The sequence below is a fragment of the Monodon monoceros genome, unplaced genomic scaffold, assembly GCF_005190385.1.
Source record: "Monodon monoceros isolate NGI ecotype Baffin Bay Population unplaced genomic scaffold, NGI_Narwhal_1 Super_Scaffold_5, whole genome shotgun sequence".
NCBI classification, from domain to species: domain Eukaryota; kingdom Metazoa; phylum Chordata; class Mammalia; order Artiodactyla; family Monodontidae; genus Monodon; species Monodon monoceros.
The window spans coordinates 94,444,240-94,469,675 of NW_021703782.1; the positions used below are offsets into that span (position 1 = coordinate 94,444,240).

Below are 25,436 nucleotides of genomic sequence, written 5' to 3' on the forward strand. Positions count from 1 at the left end.
AGTAAACTATAATGCACCCTCCTGGGTCCGGGCTGGGAGTGTGCCATGCAAAGGCCAACAGTCCAGGGAGCAACTCTCGATTAAAAGAACAAAAAGGGCATCAGATCTTTGACATTCATAGCCCGGGACATTCTTTGTTTCAAATGCTGCTGTGTGTACTTCTGCTAATGAATGGCTTGTTCTTTGGTACTGTCTCCAGTCATAATTGTGTGATTTTTTTGTTTTCTTTCTTTTTTGGTCTAGCTATTTGCTAATTTGATGTTCTAACAGTGACTTGAGTATCTGAGAGAATTGCCCGGAGGAGGAGGGTAATTCAGTTCTCGGTATTATACTCAGTGCATTTTAAAGAAACATTTAAATTAAAACATTTCTTTTAAATGCAAGAACCACATGCCCATACCCTTGAGGGATCTGGGATAGTAAAGCACCAATTTGCAACTAGCAAAAAGACTCTCTAAGGTAAATAATCTGTGCTCCACCAGAACTCACACATCGGAAGGGTCGGCTTTTAGTTACAGCCAAGCACCGGAGAAAAGAGTTAAGACCATCGGGCTGTCTCGTGAAATGGAAAGCCATCCTTTAGAAGAGATGTAGTTACAGGATTGGATAGGTAAGGTCTGGGAGAGGCTAGAGGTCAGAAAAGGTAGCATCTGCGCGTTCATTCGTGAGAGGTCAGAGCATCTGGAACAAGGCGCAGCCCATAGGGAGGTGTGTGAGCATGCAAGTTCAGTAGCCGATGGGCACGTGGGAAGGATTTAGATATGGACAGAAGCTGGCTCCCCACACGCCTCTTGGAGAGAAAGCATCATGGACAGGGAGAGGAAGGTACCTGTGGAGGCCTCAGCAGAGAGCATTGGTGTTCTATAGCCCCGGATCACCCCGTAGATGGTGACTCTGTAAGGGGTGGCGGCCTTGAGGCCCTGGATGTCCACAGCCCGCAGGCTGCCGGGCACCGTGAGGTTCTGAGCTGCCTCCACCCTGTTGGCCTCCTGCACCTGAATGACAAAATGCTCATAGGCCTGGTCAGCTGTGGTCCAGTTGAGTTTGAGGCCGTCCCAGCCAGCCTCGGTCACGGCTAAGTGTCCCAGCTGGGGGAGCTCCGCTGAAGGAGGACAGAGAGGAATTTGTCAGTGCTGCAAACAGAAAGCGAAGAAACCAAACGTCCCACAGCCCAGCTCTAGGGAAGAAAGAAAGGGGCAAGAGATTTTCTTGTGTTTGTGTGTGTGGTCATTCTTGGTCTCGGGGAGTTTCCTGTTTGAACTGCAGTAATCTGGCCACAGCTTTCTTCAGGAGTTGAAGATGGTCAGAAAGGGGAACATCTACACTGTTCTTCCTTGAGATGGCAATGCCGTCACGACCGCTGACAACCCACTGCTGGGAGGTCTCTGAGGATCATGCGTGACTAGCACCCTAAGGGCCCATGAAAATGGGATTGTGGGTCAGGGTAAGAGAAGTAGGAGTTGGTTAAAAGTACAGGCTCTGGAGGCAGATGGGCCTTGGTTAGAACTCCAGCACCGATGTTTGCTAGCTGCGTAATCTTGGGCATGTCACCCGGGTCATCTCTGAGCCTTGTGCCCCTCATCTTCAATTGGAGCTGACAGTACCATTTCATTGGCATGTGTGATGATTGGATGATAATATTTATAAACCTCTGAGTTTATACCTGACACATACCTGACGTCACACCTGATGCATGGTGAGGACCTGGAAAGTGGCAGCCTAACAGACACACAGCTGTTCCTTGGCACCCTTGGGGGATGGGTTCCAGGACCCCCATAGATAACAGGCTGAGGACGCATATAAAATGGTGTAGTATTTGCATATCACCTAAGCACATCCTCCTGTATGCTTTAAAAAATCATCTCTAGATTACTTACAATACCTAATGCAATGTAAATGCTATGTGTGTAGTTACCAGCACATGGCAAATTCAAGTTTTGCCTTTTGGAGCTTCCTGGAATTTTTTTCCCTAGTATTTTCTATCCTCGGTTGGCTCCGAGAATGCAGAGCTGTGTATCACTGTTTCGATGTTTCTCCTTGGAACTTCTTGGTCACGTGGGAGAGAATTACCTGCTTCGTCTCATTACTGGACTTTGGAGAGATCATCTCATTGTTGGCCACAGGCTGTCTGACGGGGTGTATAAAGCATGTGCTGAATCAGGTTTGGACAAGTCCGATGTTTTATCTTTGGACTTTTCTAATCCTTCAGAGGTCAAAGTTTCCGTACTGTACTGGATTCTTGGCTTTGCATTTTCCCTCCCCGCTTCTCCTGATAGCACTTTGTGTCTGATTGAAGAATGTCTGCATCACAAACAAGGCCGTTTGTGCCTACTCTTCATTAAAAGTGATTATGTTTTGCTCAGCAAATGGTGCAGAGCAGGGCCCAGTATTCATTTTTCTACAAGGTAGGAAGGAAATTTAATGTAGTCATTGCTGATTTAGAAAGTTTGGGTTCCGGATATGGAAACACTCACTACTTAGTGGAATGCTGCTCAGGGTTAAGTGCAATCTCCCAGCCTCTCTTTTTAAGGCTGAAGTGGCCATGGATTTGAAGTCAGAAAAGAAAATATCTGGAAGATTTCCCCCAGAAAGAGTATGAGATATTCCAGGATTCAGTGCACGAGGCGAGTGTGGGCAGCCCTCTCCTCCTTCCCAGCTCACCAAGAATAGCTGTTCATTTATCTGTCATATAGTGGGGCTCCTTGTAAGATTTCACGTGCAAAAGGAATTTGCTGCTAAAAACAAAACGTTTACAAAACGTTTACGAACTACAGATGTGGATCATTAGCACCCTGCTCCCAGATCCCGCGTGTCTCAAAGGCCCCTTTTGCTCGTTTGGTTTGACAATATTCTGGGAAACACAGGCCATGGATAATCTGGCCAGTTTAGGTGTATTGCAACATTACTTCTCTTATTTGGGGAACTGTGTGTAGTTTCTAGCAAGGGCCAGGTTTATTTGGTATGTATGAGCAAGGAAAACAATTCATTTGATTAGGTTATTTGGGCGGCATTTTCAAAACACAGTATGTGTAGAGAAGGGCATGGGCTTAGGGCCCAGCATAAAAACCCTGTTCCCCCAAATCAGGCTCATTTTCCCATGACTTTTTTAAAAGTTGTTTCTAGAAACCGCATGACCAGCACAGAGTTTTCTATAACAGATGGAGTTGCACATCTTCAGGGGACAAACTGAGATGAATTGTTTTTCCTCTCCAAACTGAATCAAAAACTTTGAAGTCAAACGTGACTGTCCTTTCTTAGAAATAGCCCTGCCTTGAGGGTCTGTTAAGGAGAGAGAGACTTGGCAGATCAAGATGGTAGATCATTTCAAAGGTTATTCTGTGGAGGTCTGACTACCAGATGGATGGCAGTAAGTGACTCTGAGGCCACTTATGATAAGATTTCTCTAGAAAGTTCTGACCTTATTCTTGTGTCACAGCCCTACTGTTTATGCTATTTATATTATGATATGTTGCTATCTGATAAATTTAGCTATTTGGCATTCAAAATTTACTACAGGAGGGGTGCTTTGCTATGTACTTTTGTTCATTATCTCATTTACTGCTCAAGACAGTGTTCTGAGGTAGGAGTATTATCTCTGATTTGAAGGTGAGAAATGAAGGCTCAGAGGTGTACAATGAGATACCCAAGAATATTTGGCCAGAAAGGTGGAATTCCAACCCGCACCCTCCGGAGTTAGAGCTTGTTTTCACGCTGCCTGCCAACAGCTTTGAGAGAGGGCCCTGATACATGGGGAATTTTCTCTATTCCAATGAATTGGCTGACACAATCAGGTCCCTGGTCTGGGAGGAGGGTCGTATACCTGTGATGACCTCCACAGCAAGGGGCTGAGTGCTGCGGCCCCTGACCTCGCCGCGCAGGGTAATTGTATAAGGGGTACCAGCCCTGAGGCCTGGGATTTCCACAGAGCACAGGCTGCCAGGAACCGTGAGACTGTGAGCTTCTTGGGTCTGGTCAGCCTCCTGGATCTCAATGACAAACTGCTCATAGATCCCATCTAGGCTGGTCCAGTCCAGTCTGAGGGCATCCCAGCTAACCTCAGTCACGGTGAGGTTCCCCAGATCTGGAACCTCCTCTGCATAAGAAGACAGAGTTGCTGAGTTACTAAAAAAGGCAGTTGCATGCTGGGATTCAGGCAAGATGGCATTTTGGCTGAGGTTGGGGTGAGTTGTTTGGTGAGTGTTGATCGCAGATGCGTGATTTACAGCCGGTGTTGAGGACACTCTGTTGGCACTAAAGCCAGGGCTTTTCTAGTCAGCCTTTGGAAATGAAACATAGTTCTCAGAATTCTTCACAACTTCCATTCTTGACATACAAATGGTGCTTTGGGGAGTCCTCTGATGCGTTCTTAAAATGAGTTCAGATCAACGTTTATTTTTTCCCCACTCGCAGAGTGTGCTTTCCAACTTCTTAGCTATTACGACTGAAACTTGCTTTAAAAGAAAAGTCACCTCAACTTATATAAAAGAAGAGTAGGTGGAACTTTCCCTGGAATTGGCTGCCATGCTAGGACTAGGACTCGGCCAAATAAGGGACAGGACCTTTGTATGGAAGCAGGGATGATTCACCGGTATTTCCCACTGGGGTAGGGGCTGAACCCAGTTTAGAGGAGGGAAGAGTGTTGATGCCTGCTGAGCAGAGACAGTGGGAGGAAACAAATTAATGAAGTAGCCTAGAATACCTGTCAAGACTTCAACAGAGAGAGGGGTTGTGCTGAAGTCCCGAGTCACCCCGCGGATGGTGACGCTATAGTGAGTGTCTGCCTTGAGCCCAGGCAGGTCCACGGACCTCAGTCCTCCCGGGACAGTGAGGTTTTGGGCTGCCTCCTCTGTGTCAGTTTCCTGCACCTGAATGAGAAACTGCTCGTAGGCTCCTTCCGGAGCTGTCCAGTGGAGTTTTAGGGCATCCCAGCCCACCTCGGACACCGTGACCTCTCCCAAATGGGGAGCTTCTCCTGGAGAAGGACAAAAAACCAGGGAGATCAGCTCGGTGCTTTGAGACCGCCTGGAGGGGTGGGATAGGGAGGGTGGGAGGGAGGGAGATGCAAGAGGGAGGAGATATGGGAACATATGTATATGTATAACTGATTCACTTTGTTATAAAGCAGAAACTAACACACCATAGTAAAGCAATTATACTCCAATAAAGATTAAAAAAAAAAAAACGAATGGGCAAATGTTGAGATAGCAAATGCAAATAAAAAAGATAAAATATTTTTAAAAAGAACTAGTTTAACGATCAATCACACACCAAGATCCAGGGACTCCTTAACAAAAGAATAGACTTTATATTACTTTTTTTTTTTTTTAAATGTGACTTTCTTTAGATAACCATGCAGCTTCCTAAATTTGAGAAATAGAGCCAAGGGGGTGAGGCGTAGGAAAACATTTGTGATCTTATTTCATTAAGGAATTGCCCTAGCCTCCGGCAGACAAAGAGATTATTATTATTTTTTCCTTCTAAATATAATGCCTTAACATCCCTCACCAGGAGGGAGCCCTGTTTGTGAAGCCAAAGGTCCCTGCCATTGGGGCTGTGTGTATAGTCCCCAGGCTGGGCTATGCACAGCCCCAGAGGCTGTGGTTCACATGGGGTGCAGTGAGAAAGCTACCCCAGGAGTTGTGCGGCTTGATATCTTCCCATCATTAGGCACCATAGTGCTATTACTTAAGGTACTCAAGTCTATTCAGAAACGAGTTGCGGGGCTTCCCTGGTGGGAAGTGGTTGAGAGTCCGCCTGCCGATGCAGGGGACACGGGTTCGTGCCCCGGTCCGGGAAGATCCCACGTGCCGCGGAGCGGCTGGGCCCGTGAGCCATGGCCGCTGAGCCTGCGCGTCCAGAGCCTGTGCTCCGCAACGGGAGAGGCCACAACAGTGAGAGAGGCCCGCGTACCGCAAACAAAACAAAACAAAACAAAACAAAAACAAAAACGAGTTGCCTCTGATTATCCTTGGGCAGGTTCCTGTTGGGAAAAACAGAAGCTATAGACAGAAAGGTAAGAGGTACCTGTGGAGGCCTCAGCAGAGAGCATTGGTGTTCTGTAGCCCCGGATCACCCCGTAGATGGTGACTCTGTAAGGGGTGGCGGCCTTGAGGCCCTGGATGTCCACAGCCCGCAGGCTGCCGGGCACCGTGAGGTTCTGAGCTGCCTCCACCCTGTTGGCCTCCTGCACCTGAATGACAAAATGCTCATAGGCCTGGTCAGCTGTGGTCCAGTTGAGTTTGAGGCCGTCCCAGCCAGCCTCGGTCACGGTGAGGTTTTCCATTTCAGGGGCGTGGTCTGAATAATGACAGAGACGGGGTCAGTTAAATCATTCCTGAAATGCTTTCCATCTGGGAACTCAGAAATGGCAAACCCGCTGCCAATGCTGCGAGACCATGGGGGCCCCAAGGGCCACCTGCATCCCTGAGCCATGCTGTCGCCATCAAAACACCAACAGATAAATCAATAGAATACTTATTTTGCCTTGTTGTGTGTTTGGGTTTGACTTTTGAATACGGTGTTTTTCTACTGAGCAGTGTCCTGTGGATTTGGAAAATGCTACACGTCTGTGTTAGTACTGCTCTGGGCTGCAGTTTCCACTTTGGAAAGCGGCTCTCATCTTAAAGGTGAGATCATAGGAACAGCCTTCGGCTACGCTTGGGATCCTTGGCCTGAGCCGTCCAGCCTTCTGTGTTTTGAGGAAATTGCCTCCTCTTAGATTCTCTTCCTTTCCGTGCTTCCTCAGTCTCTCCTGGAAGGCATGTTTTAGTCTCTTTATGTTGGGATTTTTGTCAGTTTCTGGGGCTCAAATCAGTTTACGTAAACCACTTCAGAAAGATCAGAGATAAATTAACACAGTACAAGTAAGACTGTCCAGAGGAAGTCACTGAGTCTTTGCAGAGCTGTCCCTCATTGGATAGAAAGAAAGACTGAGGCCCTGGGAAACAGCTTATTAAGCTCAGTTAAAACTTGCTGTCTTTATTCATCTCTAGAATGAGCAAACACAGAACATTCACTTGTCTGAATGCATATGCCTTCAAGGTGATAATTTGCCCAGGCTGAGCCTAAATGGACTTTGCATCACCTAGGAAGAAAGGATTTTCTCTGGAAACAGATCCTCTAAACAACAGAGTAAGAACGGCCTTGAGCTCATATAGGTGAACAAATTGTTTCTCTCTGTATGCCTCACATTGGCTGCTCATTCCAAATCAGTCCTATCTGTCCATTAAAGCAGACGTCTCACTTGAAAACCTTAGCTTGCAGTTGGATAGAAGATATCCTTTCAGAGGGGAAAATGTTTCTTTTCAAGAATCTGTTTGATTCAGACTTTTCTACGTTCTGGGGAAGGTTCTTCCTAATTGTTCCATTTTGGCAAAGCTGACACTCCTTCAAATCTTGCTGGATCTAGAACAGCGGTCTGCCAACTATGATCTGAGGGTCAAATCCAGCCTGCTGCCTCTCTTGGTAATAAGTGAGCTGACAACAGTTTTTAAATGGTTGGAAAAATCCAAAGAAGAATACTTCATGACAGATGAAAGTATATGAAATTCAAATTTTGATGTCATAAGTAAAATCTCATTGGAGCTCAGCCGTGCCTGCACAATTACACATTGCTGATGGCTGCTTATGTGCTGCAGTGGCGCAGTAGGGGAGTTGAGACCGAGACCATATGGCCTGAAAAGTCTAAAATACTGTCTGGCCCTTTCAGAAAATGTTTGCCATACCTGACCTTGACCTTCATTCTACAGATTCCTCATTCAACCCAAATCTGTGTCCTGGAGCCCTTATCCAAGACCCCATAGCAGTTCTTAACCACACAAACATGGTCTAGGTGAGAAAAAGAGGACCCCAAGCTCCAAGTGATGTATCTACTTGTGGGGAAAGAAAGGGGAAAAGATCAGCTATCTTTTAACCCAGTGGCCCTTGTGAGGCCAGGAGCAGTGCCCCAGTTGTAGCAATTATCTCCTTGACCTTGGGATTTTAGCACAACTAAACTCAGGAGTGTGTCCTTTTCAAATATTCCAAGAGCCCTCATGCATGAAGAGACATCAGACAAAAACCAATCTAAGCCAAACTGTAAAGTTAAGGAAATGAACTCTGTGGCCCATAAACTCTCCTTTTTATCCCACTTTCTTATTTTTTTTCTCCTGCTGCTGTCAAAACTTCTTGTCAAGAACCTAGCTGACATTGATAGTTGACCCCCCCCTTGTGTGAATTAAGTCAGTGTTTCCTCGCCTTTTAAGTTCTTTCTCTACTTATGACATAAAGCATATTTTTTTCCATGAAAGAGATTTCAGGTACCAGGTTGCAAGAGATGTGGGGAGAATTACCTAACTGGGGGAGGGAGGGGTTATGGAGGGGTTACAGATTGTCTATTAAGCTGTTGTAGTAAAGATGGTTGGAGAGAGGAGGAGATCCACTTAGAAAATGTCTCTTCCTCATGAGAACCACTGTTTTCTTTAAATCAGCTTTTTTATATGCCACGGATACTTTATACAATGTCCTTCACATCCTGCTTCATCTCTTCTTACAGTGGATAGACTAATTTTCATAAAATGTCATGTTGCTCAGTAAATGGTAATAGTCATGGTGATGATACTCCCACCAAAATTTTTGGCTATTCTTCCACTTTTTGTGTGTGTGTTGGGGGGGAGGGGGCTAGGCAGATCAAGAAAAAAAAATCAGTTATATTTAGTGCTGTGACCATGACCACTGCTGGGTGGGTGCTTTTCGTGCCCGACCCAAAACCCTTCACTAAACAAATGCTAGACAGATAAGTAAAAGGTGTAACTTCAATTAATAAAATCGGTAGATAAATTAAAAGGAGGCAGGTAAGAATTATGAAAAGAGAGGGAAAAACGTGAATAAAAATACAACAGACAACAGTCGAGGTCGAGACCAGAGGCTTCTCATCAATGCGGACTCTGCATTTCAACAGCAAATGACACACTTGTGGGCTCACTGCCCCAGAAGCCCAGTGTTTCCGTTGTATAGTTCCATAGTGAATTTCTTGGCCTTTCTTTATGAAAAGGCTGTTGTCTTTTTCTTCCAGCTGTGCACTGGCATCTACCCTCTGAACAATGTCAGTGGGCCTGGGAAATCAGAATTTCAAAATCCCATTTCTGTGCTCATGGTGAGTTGACCAGCTGGCCTGGGGGAATTTCTGGCTGTGCCAACTTTAAATCTTTAGATTTCCACCATCTTGTAGATGGTAATTACCAAGCGCTGACTGAGGAATGCACTTCTAGTGCTCACCGATGGGAGAGGGAGTGATTCTCCAACAGCAGCGGGATGGCCAAATTCAAGCCTCAGGACCCCTAAGGGTAGATTAAATTGCTTGGATCTCATCTTGTAAAGTTAATTGAAATTAAAAGCCTTGCCTGCCTTAAAACTTTCTGGTGACTCTTCACACTGTCAAGAATGAAACCCAAGCCCCTCGGCATGATATTCACTGCCCTTTGTAGATGGTACTGATAATGTCTGTAACCTTGTACCCTATTATCCCCAGCTCCATCATACAGCAGGACTGTATGGCTGGTGTTTCACTAACATGAAGTTTCTCATGCCTTTGAGCTTCTCACATACCGTTCCTCCAGCTGGAAATGTCGTGACTCCCTTCTCTGCTTGCCCAACTCATTTTCCTTTTTTAGGATTCAGCCAAGTATCACCTCTTCCAAAAAGCCTTCTCTGATATGCTGCCTTCACTTTGCTCAGGTCTGGGATGGGTATCTGCCTCTGTGCTCCTGTAGCTTCCCACACCTTCCTCTAAGCAGACTAGTTACGTTCCTATAATTTTGGTTTTGGTTCTCTCATTCTCACTGCAATGTGTATCATTTCCTGAGTGGAGGGGTTGTGTCTTTCTGTTCTCTATACCAGCGCTGCCTGACCCATGGCAGGTAAGAAATAAATACTTGTTGGATGGATAGATATTTGACTGAATTTCAGTTTGCTCCATGAGAGAATCAAAATGGAAAATTAGAGCAGAATGTTTTCTATTACTTGCAGCTGTGGCTAAAAACAAAATTCCACCTCTCTGCTTCCCAAACCCTTGAGAATTACTGGGGTATCACTGTCAAGTCTTACGCGGTGTGGGAGGATGCTTTATTGGCCTTGGGTTTCTGCATATCCTCCCTGCTTTATGGCCCTTACTGCTCAAAGAAAATCATGGCCTCCACTTCAAGCAGGGTGTTGTTGAGTTTATTAGAATACAAATATGGGGCCAGAGGGGGAGATGCCTGGCACAGACTCATTTTGTTCAATGCTAACAGGGATAGTACCTTTTTTCTTTCTTTCCTTCCTTTCTCCCCCCTCCGTCCCTTTCTCCTTCCCCCCATCCTTCCTTCTTTCTTTCCTTCCATTTTTATCCAGAGTAAGCTTAATTAAAGACTCCAGGAGAATGACTTCCCTTCCCTTAATCCTTAAGAGAGAGAATTTGGGCCTTTGATACAGAGGTGAAAGAAAAAGACCAGAAGATTCAGTGGAAATACTGCCTCTGGAGGAGCTGGAGTCCCCAGATGCTCATGAGGCATCTGCCACGTGTTTGGCTGTGTTCAAGGTACTGGGGCTGCAGCGCTGGACGAAGGAGACAGAGTCCTTTCTGGCTAGAAGTAGGAGGCAGGCCATAGGTAAGTAAACCAACGAGTGAGTGACGTCAGGCAAGTGTCATGAGGAACTCTGGAGCAGCATGAAGGGGTAAATCAGGATAGGGCACCGTTTTAGACTGGTTGACAGAGAGGTCTGTTGAGATGAGACTTGAGCTGAATGAAATGAGGGAGGTGCTGGGTGTAGAACTGGGAGAAGAGTGGTATCAAGGCAGCAGGAGTAGCATGTGCAAAGGCCCTAAGGTAGGAGCAGGCTTGGCATGCTTAAGGAACAGCGAGAAGGCCAGGGTGACCACAGTGAAATGAGCAAGGGGACAAGTAGTGGGAGTGAGGTCAGAGAGATGGGAAGGACCAGACTCCGTAGGGCTGTGTAGCCTGTGATAGGGTCTTTGCATTGTATTTCGGGTGTGATGGGCATCTAGGTAAGGCATACTTTTAACTTAACTTGGTGCTGCATCAAGGAAAAGGCTTGCGTTTTGGCTCAATGCCACGACTAGAGCCCTGGAATTCTCTGGGAAGAATGCTTTGGGGCAGCCAATTTCACATCTTCTCTGTAAAACCCACAGACAATGAGCGACACTTTGCAGACTTCCGCTGTTCAGAATCGAGTAATGCAGAGCTGGGAATCCCTTTCTTCTGACCTTTGAACCTACAACCCTTTGACATTTCAGGACTCATAACCACATGGTACCTTCCTCTAAGCGCTCCCACTTTTCCTGTTTCTTTTTTCTCCCCATGTGTTTACCAAGGCCGGGTGCCTGGACTTCTGCTTCTTTACGCCTTCCACAGCATAGTCCTGCTTGCCTAGTTACAGCAAGTGAAGGTGTCTGTTTACTAGATAGTTACCTCCTTGGAAGCACAGACTTGTCTTCATGGCTGTAGTATCCCCGGGACCTAGCACGGAGCATGGTTGTAGTGCATTACTGACTGAGTAGATGAAGGAGATATTTACTGGGAGGATATTGTAGGAGATATTTATTGGGAAGATAGACTTCAGGAGATAGAGAGAAATGTCCACCTCACTTTTAATAAAATAAAATCGTTCTATGGAGAAAGCCATAGAGAGAAATATTCTAGAGACAATGGGGGAAGAGCCCATAAAAGGGACTTTGCACATTTTTCCTGTAATGAAGAATGTCTTTAAATATGCAACGTGATTTCTTTGAAACAGTGTTAAGGAGGCACGGCTGGGGAAAAGAAACCACTGAGCCCTTGGGATGCCAAAACTGGGCTCTTAGTTAGAGACAAAGTAATTCCAGCCTGTGATTCACTTCAAAGCTTTCATCTCCCTGAGCGGCTAAAGCCTGGGGATTCCCTGCTGGAGATAGGGGATAAAGTGGCTATAGCCAGAGGGTAAGATGATTGAGTGGAGATAGGAAACTCTCTTTAATCTAGCATTTGTAACACTCAGGGAAAAGTGAAGAGAGAGGGAGAGAGAGAGAGGGAGGGAGGGAGAGGAGGAGGGAAGAGAAGAAGAAATTCCCTCTCTTGTTTCTCTGATTCATTTGTGGTCCCTTCGCATCTTATAACAAACTCATGTTTATAAGGCTGAACCATTGAAATCTCTACCGTAGATTTATTTCTTCCCAATTTATTCTCCCCTCCCCCCTCATCTATGATCAAGCTACCACCCCCCACCGCCACGCATCCTTGATGGTCATCTCATAGCTGCGTGGGAAGCAGTCCATGCACAGAGTCAACAGAATTGAGCACCTGAGCTCACTTTAGACTTTCTGAAGAGGCTGCTCTTTGTCTACTAAATACCCCTTCTCTCTCTCTTCCTTACAAACTACCACAATTTTATGTGGGCAGCAACATGCTCCACCAGCAGACTACCTTTCCTAGACTTACTTATAGCTAGAAGCGGCCAGTGAAATCAAGTAGAAGTCATTGGTGAGGTTTCCAGAAAGACTCTCATCTAGAAGGTACTTTTTTTTTTTTTGGTTTTGGCTCTTCCTTCTTCGTGCTGCCTAGAACACAAATGTGAAGGCTGTACTGAAGTAGCCGTATTGTGACATGGAGGTGACTTTGAGAATGGAAGCCAAGAACTAAGACTAGTGAAACAGAAGCTAGAAGGAGCCCAGATCCCTGATAATTTGGAACTGCTGTGCCATCCCTGAACCACCTAACCGCAGACTTACTTTATGAGAGAGGAAACCAACTTGTATCTTGCTTAAGTGACTGTTATTTGAGATTTCAGTTATACGCATGTGAAAGTATCCATAAATGACAAAGACGCTTCAAGGCATTTCCAAATATGCCCGTCAGTGCAACACATTTTCTGCTTATGGAGACTCAGCTGGAATAGCATCTCTGCCAAGACACCGTCCCTGGCTACTCCTGACTCCCCATTCACTCCCTTTCCTTGGCTGAGTGCTGCCCAGTCACTCCCTTTCCTTGGCTGAGTGCTGCCCAGTCACTCCCTTTCCTTGGCTGAGTGCTGCCCAGTCACTCCCTTTCCTTGCTTGAGTGCTGCCCAGTCACTCCCTTTCCTTGCTTGAGTGCTGTCTAACATCCATCTGGTCTTCCCCCAGGGACTGTAAGTGCACATGAGTCAGAATAGCAGTGCTAAGTACATAAACCATTTTTCCCTCAAATATCAGCATACTATATATTCAGTGGGTTCTCAGTACGTACTTACTTATTGAATTGAAACTAAAGACTATTACTCGTCAGACCCTGAAGAATTAACAATTTTCCCCTGAAACTCTTGAATATTTGGGGGCCAAAGTTAAATGTGTATATTTTCATATAGGAAGAACTGATTTTTTTTCTCAATTCAGCCATTGAGAAAATATGGAAGCAGGTACAAAGAACAGGATACTTGGGCTAGAAGGGATACTGGAGGTCAGGATTAAGCTGTCATGGAAAAACAAAGTTCACCTCTTAATGACCAAGAGAAAATGAGAAGTCCACCGTGGAAGGCTCAAAGGACCGTGTGCAATGTTTCAGGTAACCTGAGAGGAAAGCAAAAGACCTGGAATAAAAACAATTAATGGGGAAAAAACAAGGAATTATTCCCAACATCTTGGTCATCTTGAAAAGAAATAAAATGAAAAGTTAATTAATTGTGCTAAAGAGGGAGGAAAGTGAGAAAAATTTAAAAGATTCTGTGAAATGCACAAAATTAAAAAAAAGAAAAGAACCAAAGACAAACACAAACTTTGGTGCTTTAAGTTCTCCTAGGAGGAAATATTTAAAAACCACTTTGCTTGCCCAGCTGGGGAACTTTGCTGTTGATGAGTTGACAAGAGGAAAAGATAGGTAAGTAACTCTTGCAAATGGGATTTAGAGCAGTCATGAGTAGAGACATCCCCACGCCTTCCCATCTGGTCTTCTCATTTGAAGACAATCTGGCTGATGGGTCTGCAACCTCAGAATCAACAGAGGGTGCGGCGAGAGCTCAGAGGCTGACCTCACCTGTGGATGCCTGTACCCGTGCAGGCTTGCTCTTGTGCCTGCCCTTCTCTGCTGTGAGGAGGATGGTGTATTCCTGCCCAGGTTCCAGGCCTTTCAGGACATAGGAGGTGGTGCCTCTGGGGAGCTGCACCTCCACTGGCTGGCCCGAGGGAAGACTGTAGTTTAGGCGGTAACGGTCACACTTGGCCAGCGGCGTCTGCCAGAGCAGGGTCAAGCTGGTCTCCGTAGGTTCAGAAACCCGAAGGTCCCTGGGCGCGTCCAGGTCTGGGAGGAAAACAGAGAGTTGAACACCCTTCAGGCTTCAGGGCAGGACTGCTTCTGGGGCTGAAAGCTGGTTGTGGGCTACAGTCCTAGGTCTGCCGTAGCGCTGTGTGGCTTCAGGTGACTCAGCTGTCTGAGTCTCAGTTTTCACCTTTGTGAGATGCTGTTATTGTACGGTACCTCACTGAGTTTTTGAAAGATTAAAAATAATATAGTGATATATCCATACCATGAAGTGATACTCAATTAAATGCCTTTAAAAGGAACTGATTATTTAGACTTTCTGACACAAGACACAATTTGGATGGATCTCAAGAGAATTATTCTTAGCGAAAAAGCCAATCTCTAAAGGTTGCATATTGTATGAGTCCTTTTACGTAGCATTCTTGAAATAACAAAATTGGATGAAGCCTAGATCAGTGATTGCCAAGGATTAAGGTGAAGGGGAGGGTGGGAGTTGCCTTGGCTATAGAAAAGTGTAGCAAGAGCGATCCTTGGGATTGGAACTATTTGGTGTCTGACTGTAGTGGTAGATTCCAAAATCTACAAGTGATAACAAGTGGTAGCTTCCAAAATCTACAAGTGATAACATAGAACTAAATACACACACACACACACACACACACACACACATACACACACACACAGCTGAGTGAAATCTGAATAAAGTTGATAGACTGTATCAATGTCAGTTTCCTGGTTGTGATAGTGTTCTGCAGTTACACAAATTTTACCAATGGGGGGAACTAGACAAAGGGTACAGATCTCTCTGTATTCTTTCTTACACTGCATGTGAATCTACACTTACCTCCAAATGAAAGATAAAAAAGAATATGTATAAGTGCTCAACATTGGATCCTACATAATGATCTCCCCACACCAGCCACCCTTATCATCACAGTCCGGAGGTGGGGGAGATAAGCAGGAGGCTGGTGGAGAGGTAAAGGGAAGAGTTTTCTTTCTTTACAAATTTTCCAGAAAAAACAAACTTGCAGAAAGAATCAGTGGCCTCAAATCATGTAGCCCCTCAGCATCCTCCCTCAGAGGCTGGAGCTGCAGGATGCAATACGTAAGAGCAAAGATTGCCTTAAACTACGCTCCTGCCACTTATAATTTATGTGATGAGGGTATGCAATACAAGTTAAGTGTTTGCTAAGAGAAAAGCCCCCAGATGTGTTTTGATTAGTCAGTGGTTTATAAAAAATTGAATCAGTTGCCAACTTTCAAAAGTTTGTAGATCTCTTATAAAGTCTGGTTCCAATTTTTTGGAAAATATCCCGTCCCCCTTCCTGCGTAGAGAGTAGCGTTAGGATCATTCACGTGGGGAGTGCTTATGCTACTTTGGAATGTGGACATCTGGGCTGCATGATCCTAGAAGCCCCACCTCCCTCTGGGCATCTACTGTTTCTTTTTAAGTAGGTTTCCTGCCTCCTGGGCCCTGTTGTGTCTGCTGATGGTAGTCCCGTGGAGGTGGGAATCCAGGCGGACCTCACCTGTGGCCGCATTGATGGTGGCTGGGTCACTCTCCTTGTCCCCCTTCACGGCAGACACTCCAATACCATATTCGGTTCCTGGCCTCAGACCTAAGAGAGAACATGCAGGTTGAGATTCAGCCCAAAACTGGACAGACTTTCAGAAGGCCATAAAAATGGCCCTGAACTAGTCCCTGAAGGCTACGATGTCTCAATGTCTGGACTGTTTCACAGCCTGACTCACTGATGCCCAAGTGGGATGGGTAGCTGGGAGCTGTTTTTATTCACTCTCTGGAGGGTTGCAACCCAGGGCCAGTTGGGTCAGGGATGCGGACCTCACCTGTGAGTGTAGTTTTGGTTGTGGTTTGTTGCCTCCTGGGGACTTCTACCTCGGCATGGTCACCTCCGGAGATGGGTGCGTACTTAATTCTGTAACTGTCGGTGGCCGCCTTGACGTTCCTCCACTCCAGGGTGATGCTGTTGTCTGTCTGGGAGATGCGGCGGAGATTTCTGGGCGCATCCAGGCCTGTTTGGGAGAGGAAGGGGCATTGGTATCGAGAACACCAGGCACCAGGAGAGAGGGAGTCCTTGACAGTTCAAGGTGAGACATGAAAGGTGCCTGCCATTGGAGAGAAATGACAGAATTGCCCACACACTTCTCTGGTTCAATAGCTAATGCACACATCTAAACAAATACTACATACTTGACACTTTCCTCATTATTAAAGCACATGTTACCTCAATTATTCACGTTTTCCACCGATTTCGTGCTTAATAAAAACTGTACAGAAACTTGCAAATAAGCTCTGTGACTGTAAGAATAGGTTTGTTGTATTCATCACTGGATTTTTAATAACTCATACGGAGCTTACCGAGCTCTGAAGAACTATTTAGTGAATGAATGATTGACACTTTGGTACTTTTAAGATAGTGCTGTAGGCTAAGAGGTTAGAAGGCATCTTTGTCATTTATGTTTTCCATATACTGCATTTTATTATTAAAATATTTATTTAAATTTTGTTTTAACCAAAATGTCTGAGAATCTCAGACCAGAATCTTCTATGTAGGCAAAAATTTTCTTTTGCCTTAGAAGGTTATTTGGGGTAATATTAATCAATCAATTGCTACAGTATTTTAAAATAAAACTTAAAGGAATGAAAATCCCCTTTCCATTGTTTCCACTGTAAAAGGAGCCTGGAAGACACCCCGACATGCAGTGGGGATGGGAGTCTGGCAATCTTTCCTCTCCTGGGGCTGTTAGCAGGGGGAGGCCCGTTACCTGTTGTGAAGGTCTCTCTCGCGGGGCTGCTAGACATGTCGGCCCTGTGGGAGATGAGGGAAACCTCGTACTCAGTGTCTGGCTTCAGGTTCCCAATGGAGTACTGGTTCTCCTCGTGTGTGAGGTCGATGCTGGTTCGGTCGCCTGGCACATCTTTGATCCCGTATGTGAGCTCAATGCTGTCGATCTCGGCCAGGGGCTTGGACCAGGTGATCAGAGCAGTGGTGTCCGTAACGTCTTTCACTTCGATCTGGCTGGGGGCGTCCAAGCCTGTGATAGGCAGAGGACAGAGGGGTTTCAGAGGTCAGGGCCAGTGCCAAGGGCTGAGCAGAAAGAGGGCTTGTAGCCTTCCAGATCCGTGAGCGTACGTTCAGGTGCATACTGGCCAACTGACCTTATTTTGTCTTTCGGAACCTCAATTTCCTGTTTGCTATGCTGTAAGTAGGGATGATGACAATTATCTTGTAGGGTTTCTGTTTTTTCAAACATTAAAGGAAATAATGCATGTGGAGCATCTAGCACATAGCCTGCAATGTAGTGGTTATATGATAAATGGTTGTGACTATAGTATTATTACCATCATCATCATCATGGGTTGGAGAAACACGCTTGCTTCACTTGAAAAACACTGACTTAGCCTCTATGGTTTTTTAATTAGGCAATTGGTAACTTCTCTATCCAAATAATGAAACAGAAAAGTGAGGCAATGACTGTCTTGACAATGCATGGAAAGTTAGTTTTGATGAAAATAATTCAAGCAAGAAAGTCACAGCTATCTCAAGCCTTGCGTGTCTCTGAGGCCGCATCTTGGCCCTTCCTCCTGCCCTGCTGTGCACCTCCTGCCCCACCCACTCTGGGCTTCCTGCTCTGACAGCATACTTCTCCTCCGAGAGCACCCCGTGTTGTTTCTCACCCCCGGCCTCTACACTTGCTGTTCCTCTGTTTCTTCTTCCTGAGATTGCTCCTCTCCCTCTAAAAATCTCCTATTCATCCTTCAAAATCCCACTCATATGTCCCTTTCTAACAAGAACCATTGTCTGACCCTGTTGCAAACAGATAAACACATACTTCTTCCCCTAGGGGTATAAAGTTTCAGTTTGCAAGATGATTAAGTTCTAGAGGTCTGCTGTGCAGCATTATGCCTCTGGTTGACATTACTCTATTGTGCACGTGAAAACATGTTAAGAGGGTAGATCTCCGGTTAAGGGTTCTTACCACAATCAAAAACATGTTAAGAGGGTAGGTCTCCGGTTAAGAGTTCTTACCACAATCAAAAACATGTTAAGAGGGTAGATCTCCGGTTAAGTGTTCTTACCACAATCAAAAACATGTTAAGAGGGTAGATCTCCGGTTAAGTGTTCTTACCACAATCAAAAACATGTTAAGAGGGTAGGTCTTCGGTTAAGAGTTCTTACCACAATCAAAAACATGTTAAGAGGGTAGATCTCCGGTTAAGAGTTCTTACCACAATCAAAAACATGTTAAGAGGGTAGATCTCCGGTTAAGTGTTCTTACCACAATCAAAAATAAGAGCTTACTAGTATTGTGCTTTTCTCACTATTCTGTAACAAATTTCTCACAGTTTATTCAAACCGTATTATACAATCTAGATAGGGTCATTCAGAGAGTCGGTCTTCGACCTTTTTTTTTTTTTTAAACTAGATCCTTACTCTATCTACAATTTCCCCTTTCTTCTTTGCCTTTAATATTTATTTATTTATTTTTGGCTGTGTTGGGTCTTCGTTTCTGTGCGAGGGCTTTCTCTAGTTGTGGCAAGCGGGGGCCACTCTTAATCGCGGTGCACGGGCCTCTCACTGTCGCGGCCTCTCTTGTTGCGGAGCACAGGCTCCAGTCGCGCAGGCTCAGTAGTTGTGGCTCACGGGCCTAGTTGCTCCGCGGCATGTGGGATCTTCCCAGACCGGGGCTTGAACCCATGTCCCCTGCATTGCAGGCAGATTCTCAACCACTGCGCCACCAGGGAAGCCCCGGTCTTTGACCTTTTTGAATCCCGAGTATAGCATCAGGCTTTGCCATTTATCTTTACTCTTTTTTTTCTAATTAGATAATTTTAATGCATTAAAACATTATATAGTAAAACATACCAGGCTGAAAATTAAGATATTAAAGCATTCAGTCAATGTTTCTTCTTTTTTTTAAATAGTTAAGTTGTGATTTCAGCACTGGTTGAGGAAACAATATCAAATGTAAGGAACTTGGTTTTATAAAGGGAATGAGGAGGAGGAATAATTCACAGCTGATTGTGAGAAACCTGCAGAGTCTAGTTTTTGAACTCTGTGAGTTGATACATTAGTCTCAGCTCACAGAGGTTGAAGCCGTGAAATCCACAATGAAAATAATACTGCAATTCAGCAGTGAAGCCTCCCATCCTATGATCTTCAAGGTGCTAGGAAACACCTGAACCATACCTACTACCTTTCTTAACAGCCCTTTTATTAAAGAAGTTGAGATACAGTCAAGGACACCGATCTCGCCCTAGGTTCAGAACCCTTCAACACAGGAGATTAACATTGTCTTGTGCTCACTATGTGCCAAGCACAGTGCTTTGTCGTTTAAGCCTTAACTCTCATGACTATGCCGTAGGAAGATATATGAACCCGGTTTCCAGATGGTGGGTCTAAGGCTTAAAGAAGTGGATCTACCCAAGGTGATGGTTATTGGTGAAGCTGAAATTCAAGCTCAGGACTGTTTGGATCCAAAGCCCAGGCTCTTTCTCCTTTAAATGATGGCTCTCAAAAATATTTACATATCAGAAATGGTTGTCATACAATCTCTATATAGAGCTGAGAGGGAAGGAGCTAAATATGAAATTTTTAAGATCCTTTAAATCTGGAAAAAGATCAGGTATCAGCAAAATAAACAGGTAAGTATCTGCCTCTCAGTGTTTTTATTTATGTGATTATGAAACTTCAAATGTTGGGATGTTTGTCCTTCAAGAAGAAGAAAATAAAGCAGCCAATCGCTAAATTTAGATTAAAAAGAAAAGGGCAGATGAAAGAAATGTCTTTTGTATTTTCAATGGGCCGTCTCTATAGCAAATAAACATTTGCTTAATCTTTTCTATGGCTTTCTGGTGATCTAATGACTTTTTCTTGTTGGTACCCGCCTTCTACCTACCACAGTGCGATGTTGTCAGGATGATGGAAAACACTTGCTTATAAAAAAGACAATCTTATGAATTGGATCTGAGTTAAACAAAATGTGCAAATATTTAAATGCAAGATGTTCTTTCTTGTCATTAGTAAACAGATTTAAATTTTCCAATCACCCCCTGCCAAGAAGAGTCAGTACCTTAAATAGTTGGCACGTATGCTATCTTGAAGAAGATAAAGAGATTTTCCCAAATGTCAGTGCAAAACAATTTTATTTGCTTATTTATTTATAAAAATTTGCTTCTTGATAGAACAACTCCAAATTCAGGATTTTTATTCCCCCCACCAAATGATCTAGCAGTGCCAAATCTTACTCTACACCCAAGAAGTTCTGATCTCTTTAGCACTGAGTCACATTTTATTTAAGTTCCTGTTGAAGATATGGAATCAACACTCTACATAACCCAGAGCCTAGTCAACGTTACGGGTAATGGGGTTAAAGTCATAAAAGTAAACCCAGGCTTAAAATTCTGGCCCTGATAGTATTAACCATGTGGTGTTAGTTAAACTGATTCAGCTTCTTTAAGCCTCAGTTTTGACTCTTGAAAAATAATAGCATTAATATCGTCCCTACCTTTTCCATAGGACTGGGTACTAATAGTAAATCAGATAGTATGGTAGATTATTTGCTAGAGTCTCACTTATTTGTTTTCCTGTATCAGTGCCCCTTTGCAGTGTCACTTTGAAGCTTCTCACATAAAGAGATGGATCTTTTCCCCCACCCCTTCAATCTGGACTGGCCTTGAGATTTGCTTTGATGGAAGTGACCCAGTGTCTTTTGTGAGCCTGCTCAGCCGCCGTGAGATCAGGCCCAGGCTAGCCCACCGGAGGCTGAGGGACCATGTGAGGCAGAAGGGCACCGTCCTGGCTGAGGCCATCCTGGGCCAACCAGCCCCCAGCCCATACAGATGCATAAGTGAGTCCAGTCAAGAACAGAAAAACTGTCCAACCCCAAATCACCAATGTGCAAAAGTATCATTTCAAGCCACAAAGTTTGGAGCTTGTTTTTTATGTAGCAAAAGCTAATTGAGGGCTTCCCTGGTGGCACAGTGGTTGGGAATCTGCCTGTCAATGCAGGGGACGCGAGTTCGAGCCCTGGTCCAGAAGGATCCCGCATGCCGCGGAGCAACTAAGCCCATGCGCCACAACTACTGAGCCTATGCTCTAGGGCCCGTGAGCCACAACTATCAAGCCCGTGAGCCACAACTACTGAAGCCTGCATGCCTAGAGCCCGTGCTCCTCAACAAGAGAGGCCACCGCGATGAGGGGCCCCCGTGCCACAACGAGGAGTGGCCCCCGCTCGCCACAACTTCAGAAAGCCCGCACTCAGCAGCAAAGACCCAACGCGGCCAAAAATAAATATAAATAAAATAAATAAATTTGTAAAAAAAAAAAAAGCTAATTGATACAGATGCTCTGTAAGAGGGCACATTATCAACCAGAGATGCTTTGCAGTACAATCAGCTTTATCCTTGTGTCAGTGGTATTAAAGGTGATACTCACGGGTTGTTGTCACCCTCTTCAGGCTTGGGCCCCGGGTATTGTTTTTCACGATGTGCAGAGATATCTCATACTCTTGCCCGGGAGCCAGGCCAGTTTGCCGGTACGTGGTCTCCGGCCTCCGCAGGCTTTTGGTGATCTCTTCCTCATCTTCTTTATTCTGAAATATAGAGGCACCTTTGTAAGACCTAAGGAGGTACCAGCTCCTTCATTTATGTGATTCATTCATTTTGTGTTCATGCCTTCCTCTTTCATTCTTTCATCTGTCACCAGGCACTTACTAAGCATCTGATCAGCATGGCAAGTGCTGAGGCTATAGAGACATGAATACATCTCTCAAGTTGGTTTCTCCCTCTCACAGACCTCTCTACTCACCACTTTGACACTCAAGTCAAATGACAGGCATGAGAACCAAAGGAACTCTGGAGCCACCAAATCAATCCTTCTTTTCATAGACGAGGAAGCCAGCATCCCAGAAGTCAGGTCATTGCCCCATCTTCCACATAGCTAGTAAGAGGCAGAGCCTGACTTTGAACTCAGGGACCACTTTCCTGCCTCACATGTGCTTTTAGGCACAGAGAGAAAGGATACTCAATCTCAGATATGCCTGGACGCATTCTGAGACAGAGACCATTTCTTAACTTCTTTGCCTCTGAGTGGAGATTTGTAAGACTGTAATGGGTACTCGGAACATAGAGATGACTTGCCATCTACTTACTTAGGCTCTCAGCCCTAAGTGCTGTGCTTATTGACTTCTTAAGTCACTTAAAAATAGATGCAGATGCACAGGGGCTACTTAGAGCCTTGTCCGCCACCAAAAGCCAAGGAAGTGAGTTGATAGAAAAGTCTACAGAGCCCTGTGAGCCTCTTTCAGATTCTCGTGGTCGAAGGCGCCCACTCCTCTGTGCTCCTTACCATATTCCGGAAGATGACCTCCCACGTTTCAAAAGGGATGTCCACAGGATCCCACTCCACTTCCACAGATGTCTCCTTGATGGACTTGAATTTTAGACCTTCAGGTGTAGGCAGGTCTGTCAGGAAGAGCACAGAGAGGAGGTAGAGATGACTACATGTGTGATGGAGCGGACAGACATGATTCCGCTAAACCCCACAGGGCTGTCTGTCAGAGCTGGAGTCTATTTAAGGGTTCTCCTGGGATGCCGTCTACTATGAGGCATCATGGAAATTAATGTCAATATAAGGACCAACCATATGATTGAATACTGGCAATTTCGTATGCTTAAACCTAATATGACAATAGACTTTGAAATCATACAGATGGGCTAGAATCTCAGCTTCATCATCACGACTTTTGTGTGCTTGGTTGAGTTAACAAAATGCCCTGAACCTCAGTTTCTTCATCCAAGAGAAGGAGCTAAGTATGCCTACCCCTTGGGAATGTTTTGAGACTGCTGAGTCCCACAGTGACTGCTGGCCATGGTCCCTGGCCTGAAGTACAAGTTTAATAAAAGCAGCCAATGTTACTATTACTAAGCAAAAAAGAACCAATTTCTAGCCACAGCTTGCTTTTTAGGAGTGGAGGTAATTATTCTGATGTTGGACTCTTAAAGGAAGAATAACTTGAACCTTGATGTTTCCACTTTTGTATTTTTTAAATATATAGACAGTGAGCTCCATAGAAAGGTAGTAGTAGAATAGAGTACTTAAGACTGTGAGGGTTCAAATCCTATCTCTACCACTTATTAACTGTGTGATATGGGATGAGATGCTTAACCATTCAGAGTCTCAGTTTCCTCATCTGTAAAATGGGTTAACAGTAGCTCCTGTCTCATAGGGTTATTGTGAGTTAAATGAGTTAGTATGTGAGGACTTTCTTTAACAAATAATCAATGGGTTATAGGAAAAAGAATACATATATATGTATAACTGAATCACTTTGCTGTACAGCAGAAATTAACACAACATTATAAATCAACTATACGTCAATAAAATTTTTTAAAAATTCATTGGGCTTAACTGGATTCCAGAGTTTTAACTAGTGTAACCGCATAAAGACAGCCATAGAGCTACAGGGGCAAAGGTGAGGCAGTAACTTATGGGGGGGCTCTGTACTGGACAGGAGGAGGGCCGTTGAGGCTGCCGAGAGGTGTTCTGCTCACTCACAAGTGGCCACCCTGGCGCTGACAGGAATGCTCTTCTTGTTCTCCAGGACGGCAAACACGCGGATAAGGTACTCCACGCCAGGCTCCAACTCCTGGATGGTGGTGGACGTCTGGTTTCCAGGGACGCGGAACTGCATTTCTAGGCCGTCTTCGTGGGTGGGCGTGTACACGATGAGGTACTCTGTGACCCGCATCTCATTTTCCCAGGCCAGGTTTATGGTCTCTTCTGTCACTTCTGTCACGATGAGGTCTTTGGGAGGGGACACTGGCAAGAATAAGGAAGGACAGTTTGGGTCAGATGGTGTCACAACGCACTCAGTGAATTCCCTCTTGGTTTGTTTCCCTGGACCTGTCTCTTCCCCCAGTCACGGAGCCCTGAAATCCAGCTTCCACTTTCTAAAATGCAGACTCATCAAGAACCCTCCTGCTGTGACCCATCTTCAAAACCTTTGGTGGCCATCCCTTGCCTTCAGGCTAAAGTTCCAGGTCTGCAGCGTGGCCTTCAGGGCTCTTTGTGAACTGGCCCCTCCGACTTCTCCACTCCCTGGACCTTAGTTCACATTCAGGCCATCTGCATGGGAAAGTACAGCCTGGGCTTGGCTTTCTGCTCTGAACTTCACGGCATACATTCTTAGCACTGGAAGGGTATTTTAGGCTCATCTGGTCCAACTCTTTCCTTTTCTGAGAAGTGAGTGAGGCAGAGGGACTTGCTCAACTTTGCTTACTCATCAAATTTGGAACGTACCTCTCCTCCCGGCCAGCCTGGTCTTCCTTCCAACCAGGCTTCCCTGGCTTTGCCATGTCAAACACAGAGCCGTGTGTTTGTTTTTATGTGCCAGTGGCTTTAATCAAGGCAGAAAGTCTCCATTACGACAGGTATATAAGGGTGGATGAGGGAAGTACAAAGAAGACCCTCATTAAACATGAGCATTATCGGTCTTTGCTGTGTTTTCACTCAACCAGTGTTTGCTTACTGAATATATGCCCTGTGCTAACTGCTGGGATAATGCTCCTTTAAGGCACTCACAGTCCTTGGGATAAAAGACAGCAACAAAAAGGTGATTTAAGAGACAGGCCTGCTTCATAGGTGATCAGCACTTCATCTTTAGCTGAATGTGCATTTAAAACTGTTTGTTTTATGTAATCTCACTGTCCATTCAATTTAGCCGAGTTTTTACTTCCATCCAAATGAGGGATTTAGTTCATTATTGGTTCCATGTCAATACAGAGTAGGAAAGAAGGTTGATGTTTAGCAAAAGGGAGGTGAGCGTTTCATCTGCCCTCTTCGTGGGCACTGGGTGTTAAACTCAGCGTGGATGAGTTACCCAGATTCAGGTACCAGCTCTCAGTGTGGATGAGTTACCCAGATTCAGGTACCAGCTCTGTGATATATAAGCTGTGTGTCCTTGGGACAATTCCATAACCTGTCTGAGCCTCTGAGCCCTCAAATAGGTAGCTCTGTAACAGGTAAGTCAAAGAGTCAGTGTGTGTGTGTGTGTGTGTGTGTGTGTGTGTGTGTGTGTGTGTGTTTGGTATAACACGGAGTTCTCCAGCACACGCCAACTTGATGGTGGCTGTCATCACGCTAGTTCGCTGGAGCACTGGTACTC

The 25,436-nt window shown here is 45.1% G+C and overlaps 1 protein-coding gene across 4 annotated transcripts in view; it reads right to left on the reverse strand.

Annotated features, from left to right (window-relative positions):
* Positions 1-25,436, reverse strand: part of TNC (tenascin C) — a 93,953-nt gene that overhangs the window by 37,196 nt on the left and 31,321 nt on the right. For 2 of the 4 annotated variants that reach the window (XM_029202827.1, XM_029202826.1), the window contains exons 4-10: positions 23,828-24,091; positions 22,619-22,734; positions 21,707-21,863; positions 17,034-17,303; positions 16,095-16,280; positions 15,776-15,865; positions 14,022-14,285 (exon numbers count right to left, since the gene is read on the reverse strand). In XM_029202827.1, the coding sequence (XP_029058660.1) occupies positions 14,022-14,285; positions 15,776-15,865; positions 16,095-16,280; positions 17,034-17,303; positions 21,707-21,863; positions 22,619-22,734; positions 23,828-24,091 (1,347 nt within the window). Of the gene's footprint in view, positions 1-829; positions 1,103-3,820; positions 4,094-4,699; positions 4,973-6,024; positions 6,298-14,021; positions 14,286-15,775; positions 15,866-16,094; positions 16,281-17,033; positions 17,304-21,706; positions 21,864-22,618; positions 22,735-23,827; positions 24,092-25,436 lie in introns of all 4 variants that reach the window. The other 2 variants (XM_029202828.1, XM_029202824.1) reach the window with 2 other exon arrangements.